Raw genomic sequence first — 19,659 nt, 5'->3', positions numbered from 1 at the left:
CTCTCCACCTCCTGACGGCTCCTTACAGCACTGAGATACAAGGTGTCCTCTGCTGTGTCCTGGGGCCCAGCTAACCTCGGCCTGCAGAAAAGAGGACAAGCACTGAGAGGGGGAACGATCCTCCTGCGGTGTGAAGCTGGAATGAGCTCAGCTGCCTCTCCAAGGCATCATCTGAGCAATCCAGTCAGACACAGCCCATACTCTATTCAACCTGCCCATTTTTTTTCTGCCAACTGACTGAAAAGTCAAACTTTGTCTGAAGGAGCAGCAAAACTGTACCGGGCGAGGGGAACAATTCCCACACTTCGAGGACCGATCAGCACTAATATTTAATTGCGTGCAGCCCTCTGCCGGCTCCGGACCCGCACAGCCCCGCTCCGCCGCTCCCTGCGTCCCCGGCGCTCCGGCTGCGGCGCCTCCCGAAGAGAGCAATCTTCAAAGAGCTCTCTATATGCACCATCAATTATTATTATTAACTCGAGCTCAATGCATAGGTCGGGGACTGCGAATCCAAGTGTCATTGGAGTATGAATGATTATTACCAGATGCTAATTGCTCATTAATATATGCTAATTACTGCTGCATGCCAAAACGTTCAGGGCGCAGCGTGCCAGGCCCAAGTCGCTCGAGCGGCTGAGCGGCTTTTCGGCGCGGCGTCAACTCCGGCTCCTCGCCGATGGCCCCAGGAGCGGCAGCCCCGAACCGCCGCCGCTTTAGGGCACTTCTGGTCCGCGTGCGCTGCGAGGGGCTCCTCGTGCGGCGGGAAGCAACCCTCGATGTTCTCGTGGGGCTGACCGCACCTCAGCCTGGCTGGGGGCTGATTTATGCACGAGCCGAGCCCACCCGTGCCCCCGCTCACCCCGCCGCAGCAGAGCGAGCAGCGCCGCGGAGGTTTTAAACTTCAAGGTGTTGCCTGAACGCGTCCCCCCGGGACTCGCGGCGTGAGCAGCTCCCCGCCCAGGCGGCCCGTCCCCCGAGCCGGCAGCCGCCGCCGAGCATCCCCCACCGGCCGTCCTCCCGCCCCAGGAGCCGCGGTTGCGCAGGGCGGAGGGGCTCCGGCGGCCCCGCGGCGCTCGGCCGTTGGCGCCCGGCGCGCCGAGGAGCTGCGAGCGGCGGCGGGAGGGCGGGCTGCGGGGAGGGCGGTGCGCGGCGGCCGGCGGCGCCGAGCCCCGAGCCCCGGTAGGAGGCGGCGGGCCGCGCTGCCGGCGGCGGTGGCGGTGGTGGCGCGGCGCCGCGGAAGCCCGGCGGAGAGGCTGGTCGGCTCTCGCACGCAGCGGCGGAGCGCGTCGCGTCGAGAGGAGTGAGCGGGGCGGAGGAGGAGGAGGAGGAAGGGGAGGGGGGAGCTTCTCGGCGAGGATGCCCGGAGCGGCTGCAGGGACGGCGGCGACGGGAGCGGGCTCGGCGGGAGCGGCAGCAGCGGGGATGCTCCCGGCTCAGGAGGCGGCCAAGATCTACCACACCAACTACGTGCGGAACTCGCGGGCCATCGGCGTGCTCTGGGCCATCTTCACCATCTGCTTTGCCATCGTCAACGTGGTGTGCTTCATCCAGCCCTACTGGATCGGAGACGGCGTGGACACGCCGCAGGCGGGCTACTTCGGGCTCTTCCACTACTGCATCGGCAACGGCTTCAGCCGGGAACTCACCTGCCGGGGCAGCTTCACGGACTTCTCCAGCCTGCCCTCGGGAGCGTTCAAAGCCGCCTCCTTCTTCATCGGGCTCTCGATGATGCTCATCATCGCCTGCATCGTCTGCTTCATCCTCTTCTTCTTCTGCAACACGGCCACTGTCTACAAGATCTGTGCCTGGATGCAGCTGACCTCGGGTGAGTGGGGCAGCGGCCCCGGCCCGGGGGCTCCACGCCGCCCGTCGCGGCCCGGGACTCGCGGCGGGGCGGTGGATCCGGGCTGGAAGGGCGGGCGGGCGGCTCTGACCCCGGCCCTGCCCCGTGGCCCCGGGCGGCCCCTCGGCCCCGGCCTGCCCGCAGCGCTGCCGGCCCCGTGCTCCGGCGCTTGGTCGGCTGCTGAGGTCGGGAGAAAATGGACGTGGCAGCGGCGGGTGAGGGTGGCTGAGCGCGGTGGGTTAACGCCGGGCTCGGGACGGAGCGAGAGCTCGGGGTGAGGCTGGAATTGGAGTCCGCGTGCCTGAGGTTGGGGTTGGATCCTGCCCCCCCATTTACGAGGCTTGCGTCTCTCTATACATCCAGAGTGTGCGGAAATCTCATCTCCTTTGCTAGTCGCCTGACTTCGTTTGACTTTCCCCATCACATCCAGAGTCTCCCTGAGGAAAGCGCATGATAAAAAGGAGAGGGAACATCAGGACATCCCTTCTCGCATCTTCAACACTGCTTTCATTCTGAGTTGGTGGGGATGTGGCAGTTTGTGTGCAGCGGGAAGGCAGAGAGGGAGGATGGAATGGTCTCTGGAGTTGGGATAGCAATAAAATCGGTTTCAGTGAGATAGGAAAGATCAATTCTTGATTAATTTGGGGGAGAAAAAAGTGTAAAGTCAAAGTATCCCTTCTGCTTGTCTTCCTGATAGATTCCTGAAAAGGAGAAGTTCAGGGGTTGCTGTTAGGAAGGCAGAGCAAAATGTCTCCCGAATGGGTTCACACTCACTTTTCAGTCCCCCAAACTGACCTATATTCGTTTCATTTTCTGAGCAATAATTGTTCTGAGTCGTTTCCTGAACAGCTTCTTGCCACCTAGTTCATGAGGCTTAGTGGAAATTTCTGGTTTGTGTGAGACAGCTTTATCCATCTCTCTCTGTTTCTACGTGTGTTCTATGTATTTTATGCTCTTCTTGTTATTTGAGTTTCTGTGCAGTTTCTTGTCACCTGGGGAATGATCCGCAGACACTTGAGATCAGTAAATTTTCTCTCCCTGCCAGTGAGATTGAGATTGGGTTCATTTTCTCTGCATTGGGAATCCTATGTGATGTTGGTGGCTACTTTGTCTGTTCAGTAACACTCATCCCAATACAGTGTTGTTAATTGCACGTAGTCATGTCAGTTGGCTGCAGGCAGAGCAAAGTGTTCCATCTTTGCACCACTGAATGTCTCCTCTGCTCTGTTAAGGACTTTTGCTTTCAGCTACTGCTCCACCTGTAAAAGATAGCACGAATATATACTGGTTTGGTGCATCCTCAGCCTCTTCTGTTTGTGTACTGTATGCAGTAGGACAGCACAATTTCCAGCTATCTTATACTTACTGACATTAGGGATAACTGTATTTTACTTACAGGGTTCTACTTTTCTATGCCACTAGAAGCTAGTATAGAGTAGATAAAAATTAATCTGATTTATTTACTGTATTTCTGCACAGGTGAATAACAATGTTTAGAAACTACTGCATGTAGCTGGCGTGAAGTCCATCCAGAGTACACCATGATGCATGTATTCAGATGGGACACTGAAGATATGTTTTCAGGCAAAACAACATGCTTTTGCCTCATAGTCTCTGAAGCTGGTAGATGTGCTGTTGGCATTAAAAGTCAATAAAAGGACTTTTAGATCAGTAGCAGAATCATTTTTCAGACTACTGAAATCCAAAATTTAAATATTAGGGGAATGCCTTTAAAGCCACGTGATTATTGGCCATCATTCCCGGTTCATATGGGAATGCCTTGGAAGAACTGTAATGATAGTGGCTATTCATAGAGAATTATTTTGTTGTTTGCTGAATGTTGTAATTTAATTTAGCATTGGCCTGACTGTTCTGTGTTACACCAAAGAAGTTTCCTCGAAAGGAGAGAAAATCTGCATTGGTTTGGGCGCTTCCTTTGGAGAAGAAAGCTATGCAATTAAGACATGGGTATGACATGGAACAAAATGTGCAGCACAAGGGAATTTTAATGAGTTCTGATAGCTTTCCTGTAAGCTATCTGATTGGCTTTTGTTATTGTTTTACTGTTTTGGGAATGTAAGTAAGTAGCAAAGCAAGCTTTAGATGCTTATTTCACAGGTAACGATATAGTAATGTCAATTACATGTGTATGGCATATGCATTGCACAGAAACAAAACTGAGTCTGAAGTAGTAAAATAAACAAGTGGATGGGAGTGGCTTTGATTTTGCTTGCTATTTTGTACCTTAGTAGTATTAATATTCAGTTAGATCATGTAGTAATACTTCATGAAATTTAAGTCTCCCTATAAGTTCTTTTTCAACATGGGGTCGTGCTTCATTTAGGGTTACAAATAATAGCTTAGGATCATATTTCTTTAAAAGAAACATTTTGATCACATTTGCAACTGTGTGAGTCATTGTGAATCGTCAGCATGATATAGCTCTTGTTTTGAAGAGGTGGTTTTTTAATTAAGGAAAAGATGCACAGTGTCTTGGGCACGTGCATTCTGAATCCTTGTCTTCATTTTATCATATCTATACATGATTAAGCAGAAAAATCCAAGAATAAAAGGAATTTGCTATGTGTATGTGAGGACAACATACATTAGACTCCTTAATGCTTTTACCATTGCTTGTATTGTTTTATTTTGCTCTATGCTTAATGCTGTCAGGGTACATAATACATCATCTGTTTGATGGATGAGAAACTGGTTGCAAGATTGTACCCAGAGAGTAGTGGTCAGTGGCTCAGTGTCTGGATGGAGATCAGTGACGGTGATTTCCCTCAGAGGTCAGTACTGGGACGGATGCACTTTATTATCTTCATCAGTAACATTGAGAGTTGGATCTAGTGCATCCTCAGCAAGTTTGCAGGTAACACCAAGTGTGGGTGCAGTCAGCATGCCCAGGGAATGGGATGCCATCCACAAAGACCTAGACAGGCTTAGGTGAGGTTCATGAGGTTCAACAAAACCAAGTGCAAGGTCTTGCACCTGGGTTTTGGCAACCCCCACTATGAATGCAAGCTGGGGGATGAAGGAATAGAGCACAGAGAGTCCGGCGGAGGGCCACAAAGATGATAAAGGCCCGGAGCACCTCTCTTATGGGAAAGGCTGAGTGGCCTGGGTCTGTTCAGCATGGGGAAAAGAAGACTCAGACAGATCAATGTCTATAAATATCTAAGATGTGGCAGGCAAAGTGATGAGGCCAGACTCTTTTTCAGTGCTGTATGGCAATAGGACAAAGGAAAACTGAAGCACGGGAAGTTCTGCACAAATGTGTAAGAACTTCTTCATAGTGGGGGTGACAGAGCACTGGAACAGGCTGCCCAGAGAGGTTGTGGAGTCTCCTTCTATGGAGATGTTCAAGAGCCAACTCGATGCCTACCTGTGCAACCTGGTGTAGGGCTTTGGCAGGGGAGTTGGACTCCATTATCTGTAGAGGTTCCTTCCAACCCCCACAGTTCTCTGATTCTCTAGCCTCCCCTTCTGACATTTCAGAATCATACATTCTTGTATGTATGCTTACCTAATTTGAGCAGCTGTGTGAACAAAGGCACTTAGTGAAGGTGTTAGAGATGAAGTATTATTGCTTTTTAATACCTGGCATCTAAAGCTTGCAAGGAAACTCACAAATAAAGACATTTATTAACATTCTTTCCTATGGAAGTTAAACAAGCGCTTCAGTTCTCCTGTGATTTTTTTTATTAGACATTTTTCATCACTTTTTTCTTTGCTATAAAGTTGCAAGTTACAGAAAAGGTAAAAGCAGGCAAAACAAAAGAAAGGCATATAAATGTTCCATGGATGAATAGGATAATAACAATGTGTATGTTTTTCAGTGGATACCTAAGTCTAAGATTGAGCAACTTAGAGCACGTGTCCCAAGGCAAACCACTGGCCTGCCTAGTCCAGTGTCTTCTCTCACAGTTAGGCAACTATAAGTGCTACAAACGTGCAAGGGCATAAGAAACTAATTTTTCCTCACGGTGCTCTACCTTCCTCCAGCACCTGAGTTCAGGGATTTCCTGAGCCAAAGCCTTAGCATTTCAAAGCTCTTGGTGGAATTTCTTTCTTATGATTTATCACCTAATCATTTTTTGAACTCATCTAACTCCTTGGCTCATGTATTGAAAGAGGCAGTGAACAGTGGGTCCCCAAGCACTTTCCCAGTGCCTTTCCTAATTAGACTGTTGTTGTCTTCCCTGAGTTACCTGTTTATGAGACCTGCAGAATCTTTAGCTGATTAGTCTTTGGGTTGTACCATTCCTTTGTTCATGATTGCTGCCCTTGCCTGTGCCATTTCCAGCCTGCTTTGTCCACGTTTTTTGAAGGTGGTGGAACCAGAACTACATGCAGCATTCAAGACAGAAAAAAACATCCATTTATTCAATGCCATAATAATATTCTCTCTTTCATTCTCTGATCCTCTCCTAGTAATTCCTAATTCTTGCTTTTGCACTGCAAGTGAGCAGCGGTCTGATGTTTTCATAGAACTGCCTATTATAACCCCAAGATCTCATGCCTGAAGTGGTAATAGTCACCTTGGAGCACATCATTTTGTGAGGTTAGGTATTTTCCCCTTGAAGAAATGATCTCATATTTATTTATCTACACTGAATTTAATTTGCCTTTTTATTGCCTAGTCACTCAATATTGAAAAGTCTTTCTTCATAGTCAGCCTCTATCTTAGCTCACCTGAATGGTTATCAGCAGCAAACTTTGTCACCTCTCTGTTTACCCTGCTTTCCAGCTCATTTATAAATGAGTGAACAGCTCCCAGGTTCCAGCACGGATCCCTGCAGGACTCCACCATTGACCTCTCTCCACTCTGAAAATTGACAGTATTCTCCTACCATCTGTTTCTAATTATTTCTCCTTACAAGGACATTTATTTTTATCCTCTGGGAGTTTCATTTTTTTAAGACCTGTGAATGACAGATTTATCAAAACCCAAGTGGACTTTGTTAGCCACATTTCTACAATGTGAGTGTTTTGGCATCTTCACAGAACTCTAATTTTGCAAAACCTGACTTAAAATAGCTGTGTTGGTTCTGCCTTGCTTGCTTTGGACATAATCTGTTGTCCTTCATAGTTGTTACTAACTTGCATGGTGTGGATATCAGGCTTTCCACACTTCCCAGATTTTCCCAGGAACTCCTTTTGAAAGTGATTTCATATTACCCAATTTTCAGTTCTTAGGAGCCAAAGAAGACATAGGAGAGAGGTTACATGCCACAATTAAAAGTCCATTTAAAACGGTGTTGTTCACAATGAAAAGGTGAAGTTCTTCATGGCAGCTGTGTTGATTGTTTGCCTTTCTACTTGAAAGAAGTCTGCAGGACAAGGAGACTTATGTAAGAGTCTTAAAAGTCTTGACCTTGAAGCACTCAGAGCCTTTGTTAATGCTGTCTTTTGGATGTTGGTATAAGGGTGAATTGTGGAAGGCTGGAAGAACCCAGCCTCATGCCAGGACATAGGCAGGGTGCCTCGGGGAGTCAGACAATGGTGTTGTTTGCAGCCCAGAATTCTTAAGTATCCTTATCAATTTGTTAGAACAGAAATGTGTATTAACTGTTGCTGAAGTTTTCAGATGGCACATAGTTGTTAAATAAATAATAGCAAGTGTAGCTAGACATTCAGATATCACAATGAACTGGGCTTGCTTGAACAACCCATATTTTAAAATACCAAATACAGCATAAAACTTCTTTAAAATATGGGGAGCATCCTACTTATAGAAGACCATATTATGAAAAACAGCTATTTAGAAGAGGGACTGGGGCTGTGGTAGATGAGCATCTGAGTAGAGCTCTCACTGCATTGCTGCACTCATGAGATCCAATTTGATACCTGAACGTGAGTGCAAAAAAAAAAAAAAGGTTTTCTGTCACCCACCGTGTTGCCCAAGCACACTCTGTCTGGTTCCAACATCATTCCCTTTCATGTATAGAGTCAGAAAGATTTCAAGATAGATTTAAGTAAATGACAGAAGAGCTGAAGGGATGAGTGTTCTTGCTATTCAAAAAAAAGATTAAAAATTGACAGATTATGGTGTATGAGGACCCACAGGAGGAGATCTCAAGTAGTACATTGTTCCTTAATTTGACAAATGCTGTGTTTGGAATCTGAAGTTCAGAATGTTTGCATTAGCCATGAGGCATATGGCTTTGTAACTTAAGCTTCATTTGTAAGTTATCATTACAGGGTGTTGGTTTTTTTTTAACCAGTTAAGTCTTTAGATAGTATTGAGCACCTCTTTCTAAGAGATGTGGTTTAACTTAGCAGAAGCAAAGTACCTCGTGAGGCACAGTACTGAGTACTTCTTAGCATTAATTTAATATACTTATGTCAGACCAGTGGTCCTTAACCACCATATCTGCACACCTCTGTTTCCATGGGGCTCTTCTTCTGTAAAAAGAGGGATGTGTGTGAAGGCTGAGAGAGGAAAGCAAGCCCAGGAACATCAGCAGGCTTTGAACTGAGCTTCAGCATTTATGCTGACCCACCAGGTGAGCTGACTGAGGTTATTTAGAGATCATGAGCAGCCATGGGTGCCAGAACTTTGGCAGAAAATTCTGGCAGAATACTGATGGGTTTGATGATAGTGAAGATATCCCACATCGTGGGAAAATAGGGTGCTGGAGCTGTGTGAGCAGGCATGGAGCAGGGAATCAGCTGTGGTGCTTGGCTTGCCAACAAATGGACTGTTTCATCAAGCCTATAAGGACATCTGCAGTTCAAGTGGGCCTGGTGTGTAGTCTTTTTTCTCTCAGAGGGAATTCATGCTGCCATTAAGATCTTCCATCTGTTGAGCTCCAGAGGTAACCTTCTTGTTAGGCTTGGGCTTTCCTGTATTGGCCTGGGCATTACTCCTGTTCTGAGGTGAGCTGGACAATTCTTTGTGTCGTTTGGAAAGGTGAAAAACTGAGGGTTGGATTGGAAAGTTGTGGGTGAAAACTATGACGTGGCTGTGCAGCCTGCTCAGTTCCATTCTGCAGAAACATTTTATGAGTTCCATGCTTTGGCTATAAAAACAGAGGTAAAACTGCGTTCTGTGAACAGTGGAACTGAGAGAAAAATGTTCTGGCTCAGTTTCTTCTCTGCATCCCTAACAGTTATTTCTTTCCCCAAATACCCTATATTCACAGCATCACCAGTTTTCTCCTACATGCCATCATCCCCTTCCTCTGAGAATATCAGTTCTATTTTTGTAGTTGAGCTCTCAGATTTCTCAGAGACTCTTTACCTGTATAGCTGGCAAGGACACAGTATGTCCTACAGCGGGCTGAAAGATATTTGTGTGTTGATTTGAAGTCCTCGAGCTGCCACTTGGCTTTCTTAAACTCTCCCTGTCTTTCTGCTAGTGGAAATTCGGGATCCTCTCCACTTCCCCCCAGTACCAGTTTTTTCACAGAATGTGCAGAAGTTGTGCATCTTGGAGACTTCTACCATCCGTCAAATTGGGCTGAAATTGGTCATCACACTCAAAATCACACATCCACATCAGTCTTAATCCTATAGAGAACATGGGTAAAATGTATCATCTAAGAAGTGTATATCATTTATTTGTATGAGTGATTTGAGAATTTGATAGCAAAGCTTGATTTTGAGAGATAACGGCGTTTTGGGAATGGAGAAGAGATATGTTTTGTTTTAGAGTGTAATAAAAATTTCAGCATCTTTTAACTGTCCCAAAGTGCCTTTTATGAACATCCTGGGGGTTGTGGTCCGCTGCCTGAGAAACAATAAGATAACAGAACAGTAAGATATAAAAGGAAATGTGTGAAGTTATCCAGGCAATTTGAGGACAAATTCCATTTCATCAGAAGAAAAAGAAAAAAAAAAAAAGAAAAGAAAAAAAAAAGAAAAAAAAAAGATGCATAAGAGAAGAGAAAGAAACCAGAGGAGAATTTAAAAAAGGAGAATTTTACTTCTTGAAATCAAGTGAGCTGAGAACTTAGATACTGTTGGGGAAAAAGAAATGGGAATGAAGTTTTTAGAAGCTACTGGTGTTGGCCCAGCTCTCCTTGCTTGCAGCAGAAGGGGCTTCACTGGTGTGGAATAAGGCTGCTGCTTAGTTTTTTCTGTAATTCCTTCTAGAAGTTTAATGAAGAAAATTGCTATACAGAAAATGACGCAAGAATGAGGAGATACATGTATTATCAGTAGCAGGAGACATAGTATAAAACAAGGGTAGGCTTTCAAACACTGAAGTTCTTTTACCTTTTCAAAAGTGAACCTTTCCAGCACTGTTGTGTAAGCAGCATCAGCTTTGATCTTGCAAACATAAAGACAGCAAACATATCAGGATAGAAAATCTGTGGCGTGATCAGGCAGTGTGGTCTCAGTATTTGAAAACTAACAAGATCCAGCTGCAAGGAGTGGCAGGGTCACAGCAGCAAAGCATCACAAAGGGAAAAATAAAAGCATTTTTGCTCAGAAATGTGAAACGAAAAAAATACGTGCATGAGCAGAGAGCCCAACAAGCCTGAAGAATTTGATAATATCAGTTGCTATCAGCATTGTTAAAAATGCAGTGGCAGCATGACAGAGTGGATAGCTAGAATATGCATTACTGTGTGGAACAGTGTGCAAATCCCAATTACTAAGAGAGAATTATGGCTGGAATCCTTAAGAAGGGGAATATAATAGACTTCAAGATCTATCTCCTCTAAGAAAGATATTATCCATTTTCACACCGGCATTCAGAGGTACAGAAAACTTGAAATAAGCTGGCCTTAAAATGAGAAGGTCATACGTACTGGGGGAAAAGGTTCCTTTATTTTCTCCTTGAGAAGCCAGATGCAAATTCATGAATTTCATTGATTTTAAAAGGTAGCTGATGGCCTCTGTGGAGAGCCTCTTTGACACAAGCACATCATGTGCTATTTCAGAGAATATTATTCAATCAAGTAATTGAGACTGCATCAGAGGGAGAGAGCTACAGAATAAACGGTTTAAAATAAATTATTGCAGACAGTTGATGAGGTGTCACACATTCCTCTCCTTATTTTTCTAGTTACCTTTCAGAAAGGAAAAGTTTATAGGGAAGAAAGATAAGATGTGCTGTGCTTACAAGGTCAAATATGGACATTCTGAGTTGAGATGTTTAGAAGCTGCTGTTTGTGAAACCATGGGAATTTTTTTTTGCTTCCTGTTGCAAGTCAAAAGTCATGTCATTTCCTATAGAAGTTCACTGAATAAGGTCAGTAATTTCATGTGAGTGACGTGCCTTGGATTGCTGTCCTTGGCTGTGTTCAGCCATGGTCTTACAATACTTCGTCATGACAAACTTTGTGCCGCAGCATCATGAATAAGATAGAGCAAGGCCTCATAAGATCAGGGAAGATTTCAGTGGAGAAGGGAGGAGAGCCTGAGCTGTGTGTTCTCCTGCTGCCCACCCTCCACTCTGCCTCTGCAGGAACAGGATGCTGGCCTGCCTGCAGTAAAGCCAACACGTCTCAAACTCCTTTATAACACACAGTCTCTTGATGTAAGCAAGAGGAGGCCTGGAGAGGTTGTTTTCCAACAGCCCAGATGACAGCATGAGAGCTTGAAGCATCTGCATGTGATCCTTTTGGACTCGTGGAGATTAACAGCCTTCCAAGTGAAGCTCCAAGTGCTCTGTATGTGGGCATCTCCTCAGCTTGCTGGAAACCAGCAGAGGCACACCATGGCTGTGCCCACGCAGGCAAATTAAGCATGTCCAGTGCCAGCCCCTGGTGCAGCCTCAGCTGGTGCAATGGCCAGTGGCCATCTATTTTGTATTTTTACCTAATAAAGCTAGGTCGCCCACCTGAAACACCTGAAACTGCCTCTTGGGAACCATTCTTGGAGTGTCCTAACAGTTTTTGGGAAGAGTTAGCTGGAACACATAAAAATCATTGCTTGGCACATGCTGGGGACAATTCTTTACAATGTAATACCATGGACACTTGAGTTTTGATGCCTGGGAATATTCCCTGGCACTGCTTAATTCATCCACATAGACATAGCCAATACATAGCAAAATCTCAAAATGAGGATCTCCAGAATTAATTTTGTGCAGGGAACTGAAGGTAGCATGGAATTTATTACTTTAATTTAAATCAGTTTGTAACTGCAGCTCAGTGCCATAGTATTCATTTCTGACTTTCATTATTTAAATTTATAACAAAAAAATGTAGATGAAAAATTTGCATTAAGTGCAGCTGGCTTGGTAAGTCCTCCCTGAAAAAGAAAGATTCTTGTAAGCTTTGGCAGGAGCAAAAAGTTATTCAAAATGGTGTGGGAGTGAGCCACGAAAGTGTTTGACCTAGAGAGTGGGAAGATGTGACATATGAGCCCAAAAATCATTAATGAACCTTCTTTCTGATGTAGACTCTGTGCTTCAAAACCAGATTTTTCCCAGGTATCTAAAGCTTGATTAACAGTCTCTGAACATCGCATTATAAGACTGCTGCGTGCTGAGGCTTTACTTCAGAGACATTCAGTGTAGCTTCCCAAACAGTCAATTCAGAGTTTTAAGAATAATTCCATGAGAGAAGTATTAGACTTTCCGTGACAGTAAAATTACTCATCCTTGTAGCTTTATGTTCCTCTAAAGAAAGTTAATTACTACTTGGTTGCTGTGTCTTTCTATTTAGCCTTCCTATTACTGATGAAGGAAAATTAGAACATTAGTAAAGAAAAATCTTGAAATTGCAATTCATGGTCATTAGACAAGAAAAATATAGTTTTGCATTAGGCATCTAGGAGTTTTGCTGTAGATACTGCATAACCTGGACTATTGAAAAAGACTTTATGCCCTTTTTCTAACTAATTCCATTCATATCAGACATTTGGTATCTGTTGGTGTGGCGTCACCAGCTGGTGTACCAGCACAAATTTCCAAGCTGATACATCACCAGTTGTCCAGCATATGTCTGCGTGGTTCTGTACAAGGACAGGTTGGAACAACACACAGACCTTCAGGAGAGAGGAGACAGCAGTGGCATGGACTCGGTAGTGCAGAAGGACAGGTCATGCAGCTGAGGGCAAATAAAAATGAGTGAAGAGAGAACCCGAGTGTATCAGCTCACCAAAGGATGACAGTGAGGTTCCAGCATAGCACAGAGGGTATATCTGATCCTGGGATTTATTTCATGAACTGTTTCCAGTTGACTTAGGGTAGTGCTATTGAGGGACTGCAACGTGGGATTCTGGCAAAACATGTCCAGTTTTGTTGGAAAGGTCAATAGCTGCAACAAGGCTGAGCAGGACAGTTAGGAGAACAGAGACATTTATTGCAAGGAAAAACTAGGAAAAGTTGGTGTCCTTAGTGTAGAAAGAGAAATGTTGAGAAAAGGTCCATGTCTTCTATCTGAAATCATGTCAGAGGTTTAATAAACAAGAGGAAGGCAAAAGAACAGCTTAAGCCGGTGGTTTTCAATTTTATTTGATTTGTGGATTCCTAAACTTTTTCCAGAGATGGTACTGCATACCCTGTAGCATTGTTAGAGTAAATTACATTCTATTAGGTCTGTTTTGCTTCATTACATTTTAAAATTCTCTTAGAAGTAGTTTATATACCCCTCCTGACTTCATGGACCATAGATTGAAAAATAATGATTTTAAACTTGTGGCTAATGGCGGGACAAGAACAAATGGATATAACCTAGATATAAATCACTTCAGCCTGGAAATTAAAAGGAAGTCTCTAATTACTCGAGCATCAAGGCTCTGCAACAACTTTCTCATGGGTGTGGATTTGGCAAAATACTGAGAGGTACCCTGGGAAAAGACAAGTGTAGGGAAGAGGTTACAGCATGAGATGTATGTAACAAGTGTGCCTTGTTCCTCCATTTCTCATTCCTCAGAACAAGTTCCATCTAGGTGAATGTTCTCTTCTATTCTGTTCTCATTTGCTCTTTTTTTTTTTTTTTTTTTTAAATACTGCCTCAGTACCTTCTAGGATTAAAAATAGACAGTGGCCACATCTGTAGCTCTATTCCTGCCTAGTATTCTAAACAAAGAAGCCAGGATTTTCCTTACAAAAGAGCAAAACAGTCTCAACAGCTGCTGCTGTAATGTGCTTCACATTTTCCCTTTGCATTCAACATTTTCACAGGACTTGGATACTCAATTTCCTGTAAGAAAATGTAATACAGTTCCTTAAAAGGTAGAGACTGGTGTTTTAAAGTGAGAGTAGTTGAAAAGTAAATCTTTGAAATATCCTGCAATAACAGGTTTTTAGGAAGAGCCATTTACAAATCATCAGTTCTGTGGCACTTCTGAGATAGAGCTTGGCTAAGCACGTTTCTTAAAGAAGTTAGCCCATGTTATCTCTCCATTCACTGAACTGTTTTGTGATGCCATGCTGCTACTCAAGCAGTCTTTCTGAGCAGCCGAGTTAAGAGGAAAAGATGTCTGCAGCTTGTTGATATTTCAGTGATTGTTTCGTTTTTGGTTTGTGTCAGATGCACTGCATTTTGCAGAGAGAACAAGGTTATTGGGCAGTCTTTGTGGTGCAGAATGGGAAGTGGCAGTGTTCCACATCCTCTCGCTTCTGCCTCTTTTCTGCCTTCTGCAACCAGCTGAGAGGATGGAGGGGAGGGAGCACTTTGTCGATGGGATAAACAAGTGCTCAGTGCTTCCAACAACTCCATCTAAACCCCGTGGAAGAAAGGCACGCTCTGAGCTTCAGTGTAAACACTTTTAATCATGTGCATTTCTATGAAAGCTTTTGGATGCAGTATGCATACTTAAAAATGCCTGATCAGGGTTTTACACCCTCAGGGACGGATCTGCAGATACGAATATCTGAGTTGAAATTTAGCCTCACTGAATTCCTTGAGTTTCTGTATTAATCTAAGATGGTAATTTAACAGCTGAGTTTTAAACACATAATACAACATTTCATTTCTTTTTAATTATATTGTATGTTGGGGGAATTGTGCTAAGGCAGAAGTGAGGTTGTCTGAAAAAACAGAACTGCATTTTTGTTTCTTCGCAAGAGGTGTAATTCTTTTCTGTTCCTTGGGACTGCCTTTTCCAAAATCAGGTCTGAAGGTATGCTTCAGCAGGCAGCTCCATTTTATGGGGGCAGAAGAGCTCTATGACACTAGATTACAGGTAAGCATACATGCAGTGCAGGGAATGTGTCAGAGGATGTGCACAATGATACCTGACTCTGCAGATCTGTCTTGGCCTGTCAGGCTGCAGTAGTATGGTATCACAGGTTTTGGCAGCCCTAAACTGGATCTTGGAAGGCCGGCCAAGTGTTTCTGCAGTGATTTCAGTAGTGTGTACTGTTTTAGTTAAGATGTAATGTTGGAGGTAAGCTTTCTCTGTTCACTGCTACGCTGTAATAAACTGGGAATAAACATTTTGGGAGACCAGAGAAGTACAAATGCAGTACAGTGCCTGCTATATGTGCAGAGGTCAATCTAAGAGGAAGACATCTAAGTTCTCATTCTGGTTGTTGGAGACATGCTCAGTCTACAAAGGCCAAGCCTCCAAGCAGTTGCCTACATCCAAGTGTCTCTGCTTGGAGTGCCTCAGGGATCCTGTCTGACCTCTGACTGCTTTGTCAGAAGGACACAGGTCTTCCACAGGCTCTCTGTCGTGTCTCTCATCAGCCCATGGATGTCTCAAACAGAGGAACAGCTCAAGAGGCATTAGGCATCAGCGTGCTGGCAAGTGGATCAAACTCTAGTTTATACTCTTGGCTTATCTGTGAGAGACTTTGATGTAAAACTGTTTCAGCCAGCAATTAACAGGAGAACCAGCCCTCGGGGTTACTGAAATGGTGTTTTAGTTTGAATCAGGAGTGCATTTTTAAAACAAATCTTCGAGTTGTCCCAGCTTACTACTCCTTGATTCATGTTATTGCCTTAGGATATGCAAACTGGATTTCTTCCTAAATGAAGTAAACAAGATGTCATCTAGGAGTATGCCTAATACACTTCTACTACTAATGTGTGTGCCACCCATGGGACTGACTAAACCTGGTCCAAAGTGAAACCTCTGAAACATGTGTAGTGCAAATTAGGTCCTAAGCACCATCTGCTCTGCTTTTCTGATCCGCTCCGTTGTGATATACAGCGCAGTAATGTCGATGTAGAGGCTTTTACGTATTGAATTTTATGAAATTAGGTTTGCCTATGTCTTGGATTTATAGGCTGAGTTTGGGGATAAATGGAAGTATTTTGTTCTAAATTAGCAGTATACTATCAATCACAGTTCTTTCTCAATGTGTTTTTACCTGGGATTAAAATAAAGCCAGTGTTATAAATCCCAGGTATCAGCAATATGATAAAGGAATTTGAATTACCCGATTCTGAAGAAGATTAGTGGATAGTGTTTAAAGAGCTGCAAAATAGCTATTGACAATTGCTAAACAAAGCTGTTGTTATTTATTGCTTCCATTTGTCATAGGACTGAAAGTCAGGTTCTAATTATTTAAGTATCTCAGTTCTGCTGTCAGACTGGAATAAATGCAGGTAGTGACACACACCTAGCATCATTTTCTGAAAAGTTTTAATAGTCTGAAATGAAATTTTGTAAGTATATTTATGTAAGTTCTGTAATGCCTTTGCTTTTGATGGGAATGCCATCCTCAGCTGGCATTGTGATAGGCCATTAATTTGTATATGGATTTAGCTATTTGAGAATAGGAACAAGGAAGTGCTTAGTCTTTTGTTCTCTAAAATAATGTATTTAAATTGTGATTTCTCAAGCTCTTCTAGAGTACATTATGGTATTATTGTGCTGATCTAGAATTTGTTAGAATCAATGGCAAGATGCCATTTATTGCAACAGACTGCATCAGCTGAGCAAAGGATTTATGCATATGCTTAACTTCTGGCTTTGATGGGTTGGAAGCATTTTAAATGCTTGGCTTGATTGAAATGCAGAAAAAATACATATCCATCTGAGATTACAGATGTCAGTCATCAAATATTTCTTTTGTGAAATTGGTTCCTTTTTCACATGTTACAGAAATACACACATAATAATGAATAACAGAGTGGTAGGTACACACCAGAAAAATAATGGGTTAACTTCTAAGGACTGCTCAGCAATCCTGACTCGGTACTGAACAACTTTGCTCTTGCAAATAATCTCGTGTTGGTGCCATTCAGGATTAGAAGAGCTATTAATTCTTACATTGTATGACATCACGGTGAGATCTTGCTGCACACTTGTAATGTTCAATATCCTGCTGTATGATCAGATGAAACCCAGTGTGACTCTACAAGAAGAGAAAATTTGTCTTTATGATATAAACATAACGTGATCACTGTGCAACCAATTTTATATACAGTTAAGTCTAAAGAAGAGTGGCTATATGGCCATTTGGTGCATAATATATTGCTAACATGTAGCCACATTAGAACAGACAGTAAGGTGGGAGTTAATACATGTTACACTGCCACAGATTTTAATAAAAGCTAGCGCAAGGGAAATGATTTCATTAGCTTGTAGCTAGTATACCTTGCTGTCATGTGCTAAAATGCTTAAGCAGATATCACATAAAGAGGTCTTCAGCAAGAAGTGCTCTTGCAGCAGACTAGAGAGGAGTTGTAAAATTAGTTGTAATGTATCCCATAGAAAGTACAGTGTAATGTATGTCTGCGGTTAGTGCAGTGTGAGTCAGTCCCCCAAAGTGTGAATACTGGGATCTGGTTTCCATCTGTCAGTGTAAGCAAAGACCACAGGAGCGAAAGGGAAGTATTTGAGCAAATACGATTATGAAGATAAACTGCTATGTAAATAAGTAGGCAGATGGCTGTCAGGAACATGCTTATATTTCTTACCCACTTAAATTATTTAAATAATAATAAGCTTCCATACTTTGCAGTCACCTAAAGTAATATGAAACCTTACATTCACTTCACCGTTCTCTGTCGCTCCCTCCCTTTTCCCAGTGTTTTGTGTTCCCACAGGGCTGTGTCCCTGCTGAGACTGCCACCCCCTTGAGCAAGGACTGTGTTTGATTTTATGTTTGCACAGAAACAAATATAGGTGAATCCTGACTGTGACCTCCAGCCCTGACTGCAGTGCAAATTGCAGTAAAACTAATAATTACTGTTTGAATTGTATCTGAATGGTGTGAGTAGCATGAGCTTGATGAGCTAGCCAATTTGTGACGGTAGCAACTGTGTACTGAGCATAGCCTGCTGTGTGACCTTGGTGAGTCATTTCACCTTTCTGAGTTTTCCCATCTGCAAAATAAGAGTGAGATAACTCCTTAAAAAATGCTCCGCAGGTATTGGTTATTACCACTGCAAGGAGACGATGGCATGCAGATTGTGTGTTTGCTTTGTGCAACACAACCCTTCACCCGTGTGAAAACACAGAGATCTTCATTTCGTCTTTGTGGGAGTCAATGTAAACAAGGAAAAATGGTGACTGCCTAGAATAGGGGAAAGCAAAGTTAAACATATTTGTGGATGTACCTCAGAGTAAGCAACCATCTGTAGGATGATAAATAGTGGCACACGTATATCAACACACTGGGTTGTCATTTCAAACAACATATTTTGTGTGTTTGTCTCTGTGTTTAATGAGGTGCTCCGCTGGGTTTTGACATCTGTTGCTTTACAATCATGGCAGAGCAGTTCTGAGCTGGAGAAGGAAATCCATGGGCAGTTTTTAAGCCTTTCGCTGTGCAGAATGGAAATATGTGCAGTGTAGCACATTTAGCCAGCCCAGGCTTTTTGCATGCATGACAAGACCAAAGTGACTCGATAACATAGGCAGATGGCATAGGTTGAAATGCATCAGCTTGAGAACCCAAGTACTGAGGCTGCATCCATCATGGGCAGACTTGAAAGGAATGTTGTCATACAGACAGGAATGAGTGACAGATAACCAAGGTGTTGTAGATCCTACTTATTTGGTCATTTCAGCATTCAGCAGAATACTACGCTGCCTTTTTGATTTGCTTTTTCTTTTGAAAAAGAACTGTAGCAAATCCAGAAATACAGGTCATGGCTCATTTGCTCGCAATGCCAGTGAGTGCCATCACAGCGATTCTCTTTTGAATCTTCATGAGTGACAGATTGCTCAAACTCCTGGTTTTCAGCATCCCCAGCATACTGGCATGCTGGAGGGTTTTCTGTTGGCAAGAACTGCTGTAGAGAACAGAAGTGCTTACCAAAGATATTCAAGCCACATCTGGGGACCACTCAGCTGAATGCACTAGCCTTAAGTTCCCACAAGATTCAGCACTGCGCTGTTTTCCTTCCTATATGTGTTCTGGTTGTTCAACTGTATCTTCTTTTGAATGGATAGATACTGGCATGCATGAAAGACAGCATACATAGAGAAGAAGATCTGTTTGCTGAGTGACTTGGAGGAACAGAAGTCAACACTGAGTTTTCTTCAAATAAATAGAGAGGGGCAACCTCATCTTGATCAGAAGGACCCATGCTCAGAGCCTCTGAGTGTTCTCTGGTATAAAGCAGAAATTAGTTTAAATCTAAATAAAGAGGGAAGACTTTCTCCTTCCACTTACTGAAGTATTTTTCTTAGTAGAATCTTTGCCCTTTTAGAAAATAGCCTATTTAATTGAGCTAATTCTTGCATAAGACATGACATAGATGCTCATGAGAAAACCAGGTAGCACAGAATTACAGGAATGTGTAATTAAGCACCTTTTGTGCAGTCATGGTTGGTGGCTGCCTAAGTGGGTTTCACTGTAACGTTTTAAAAGCAAATATATAGTCATTTGTGGTACACTGCTGCAGGGTAAATCCCCAGTGTCTGAAGAACAGAGAAAAACCTGCAAATTGTCTCTTAGAAATTCTGAAAGGCTGTTCATCCTACGTGTGCTCTGCTTGTCACTT

At 43.4% G+C, this 19,659-nt stretch overlaps 1 protein-coding gene across 3 annotated transcripts in view; it reads left to right on the top strand.

Moving 5' to 3' along the window:
- The first annotated feature begins 1,338 nt into the window (after window positions 1-1,338).
- LHFPL3 (LHFPL tetraspan subfamily member 3) overlaps window positions 1,339-19,659 on the top strand; it is a 234,177-nt gene continuing 215,856 nt past the window's right edge. For all 3 annotated transcript variants that reach the window (XM_052680920.1, XM_052680922.1, XM_052680921.1), the window contains exon 1: window positions 1,339-1,825. In XM_052680920.1, the coding sequence (XP_052536880.1) occupies window positions 1,357-1,825 (469 nt within the window). In that variant the 5' untranslated portion in view covers window positions 1,339-1,356. The remainder of the gene's footprint in view (window positions 1,826-19,659) is intronic.

This window comes from Tympanuchus pallidicinctus, unplaced genomic scaffold (genome assembly GCF_026119805.1).
Source record: "Tympanuchus pallidicinctus isolate F22 unplaced genomic scaffold, pur_lepc_1.0 scaffold19, whole genome shotgun sequence".
In the NCBI taxonomy this organism is placed as follows: domain Eukaryota; kingdom Metazoa; phylum Chordata; class Aves; order Galliformes; family Phasianidae; genus Tympanuchus; species Tympanuchus pallidicinctus.
The sequence above is the reverse complement of the archived record's forward strand: the minus strand, read 5'-3'. Positions and strand labels throughout refer to the sequence as shown.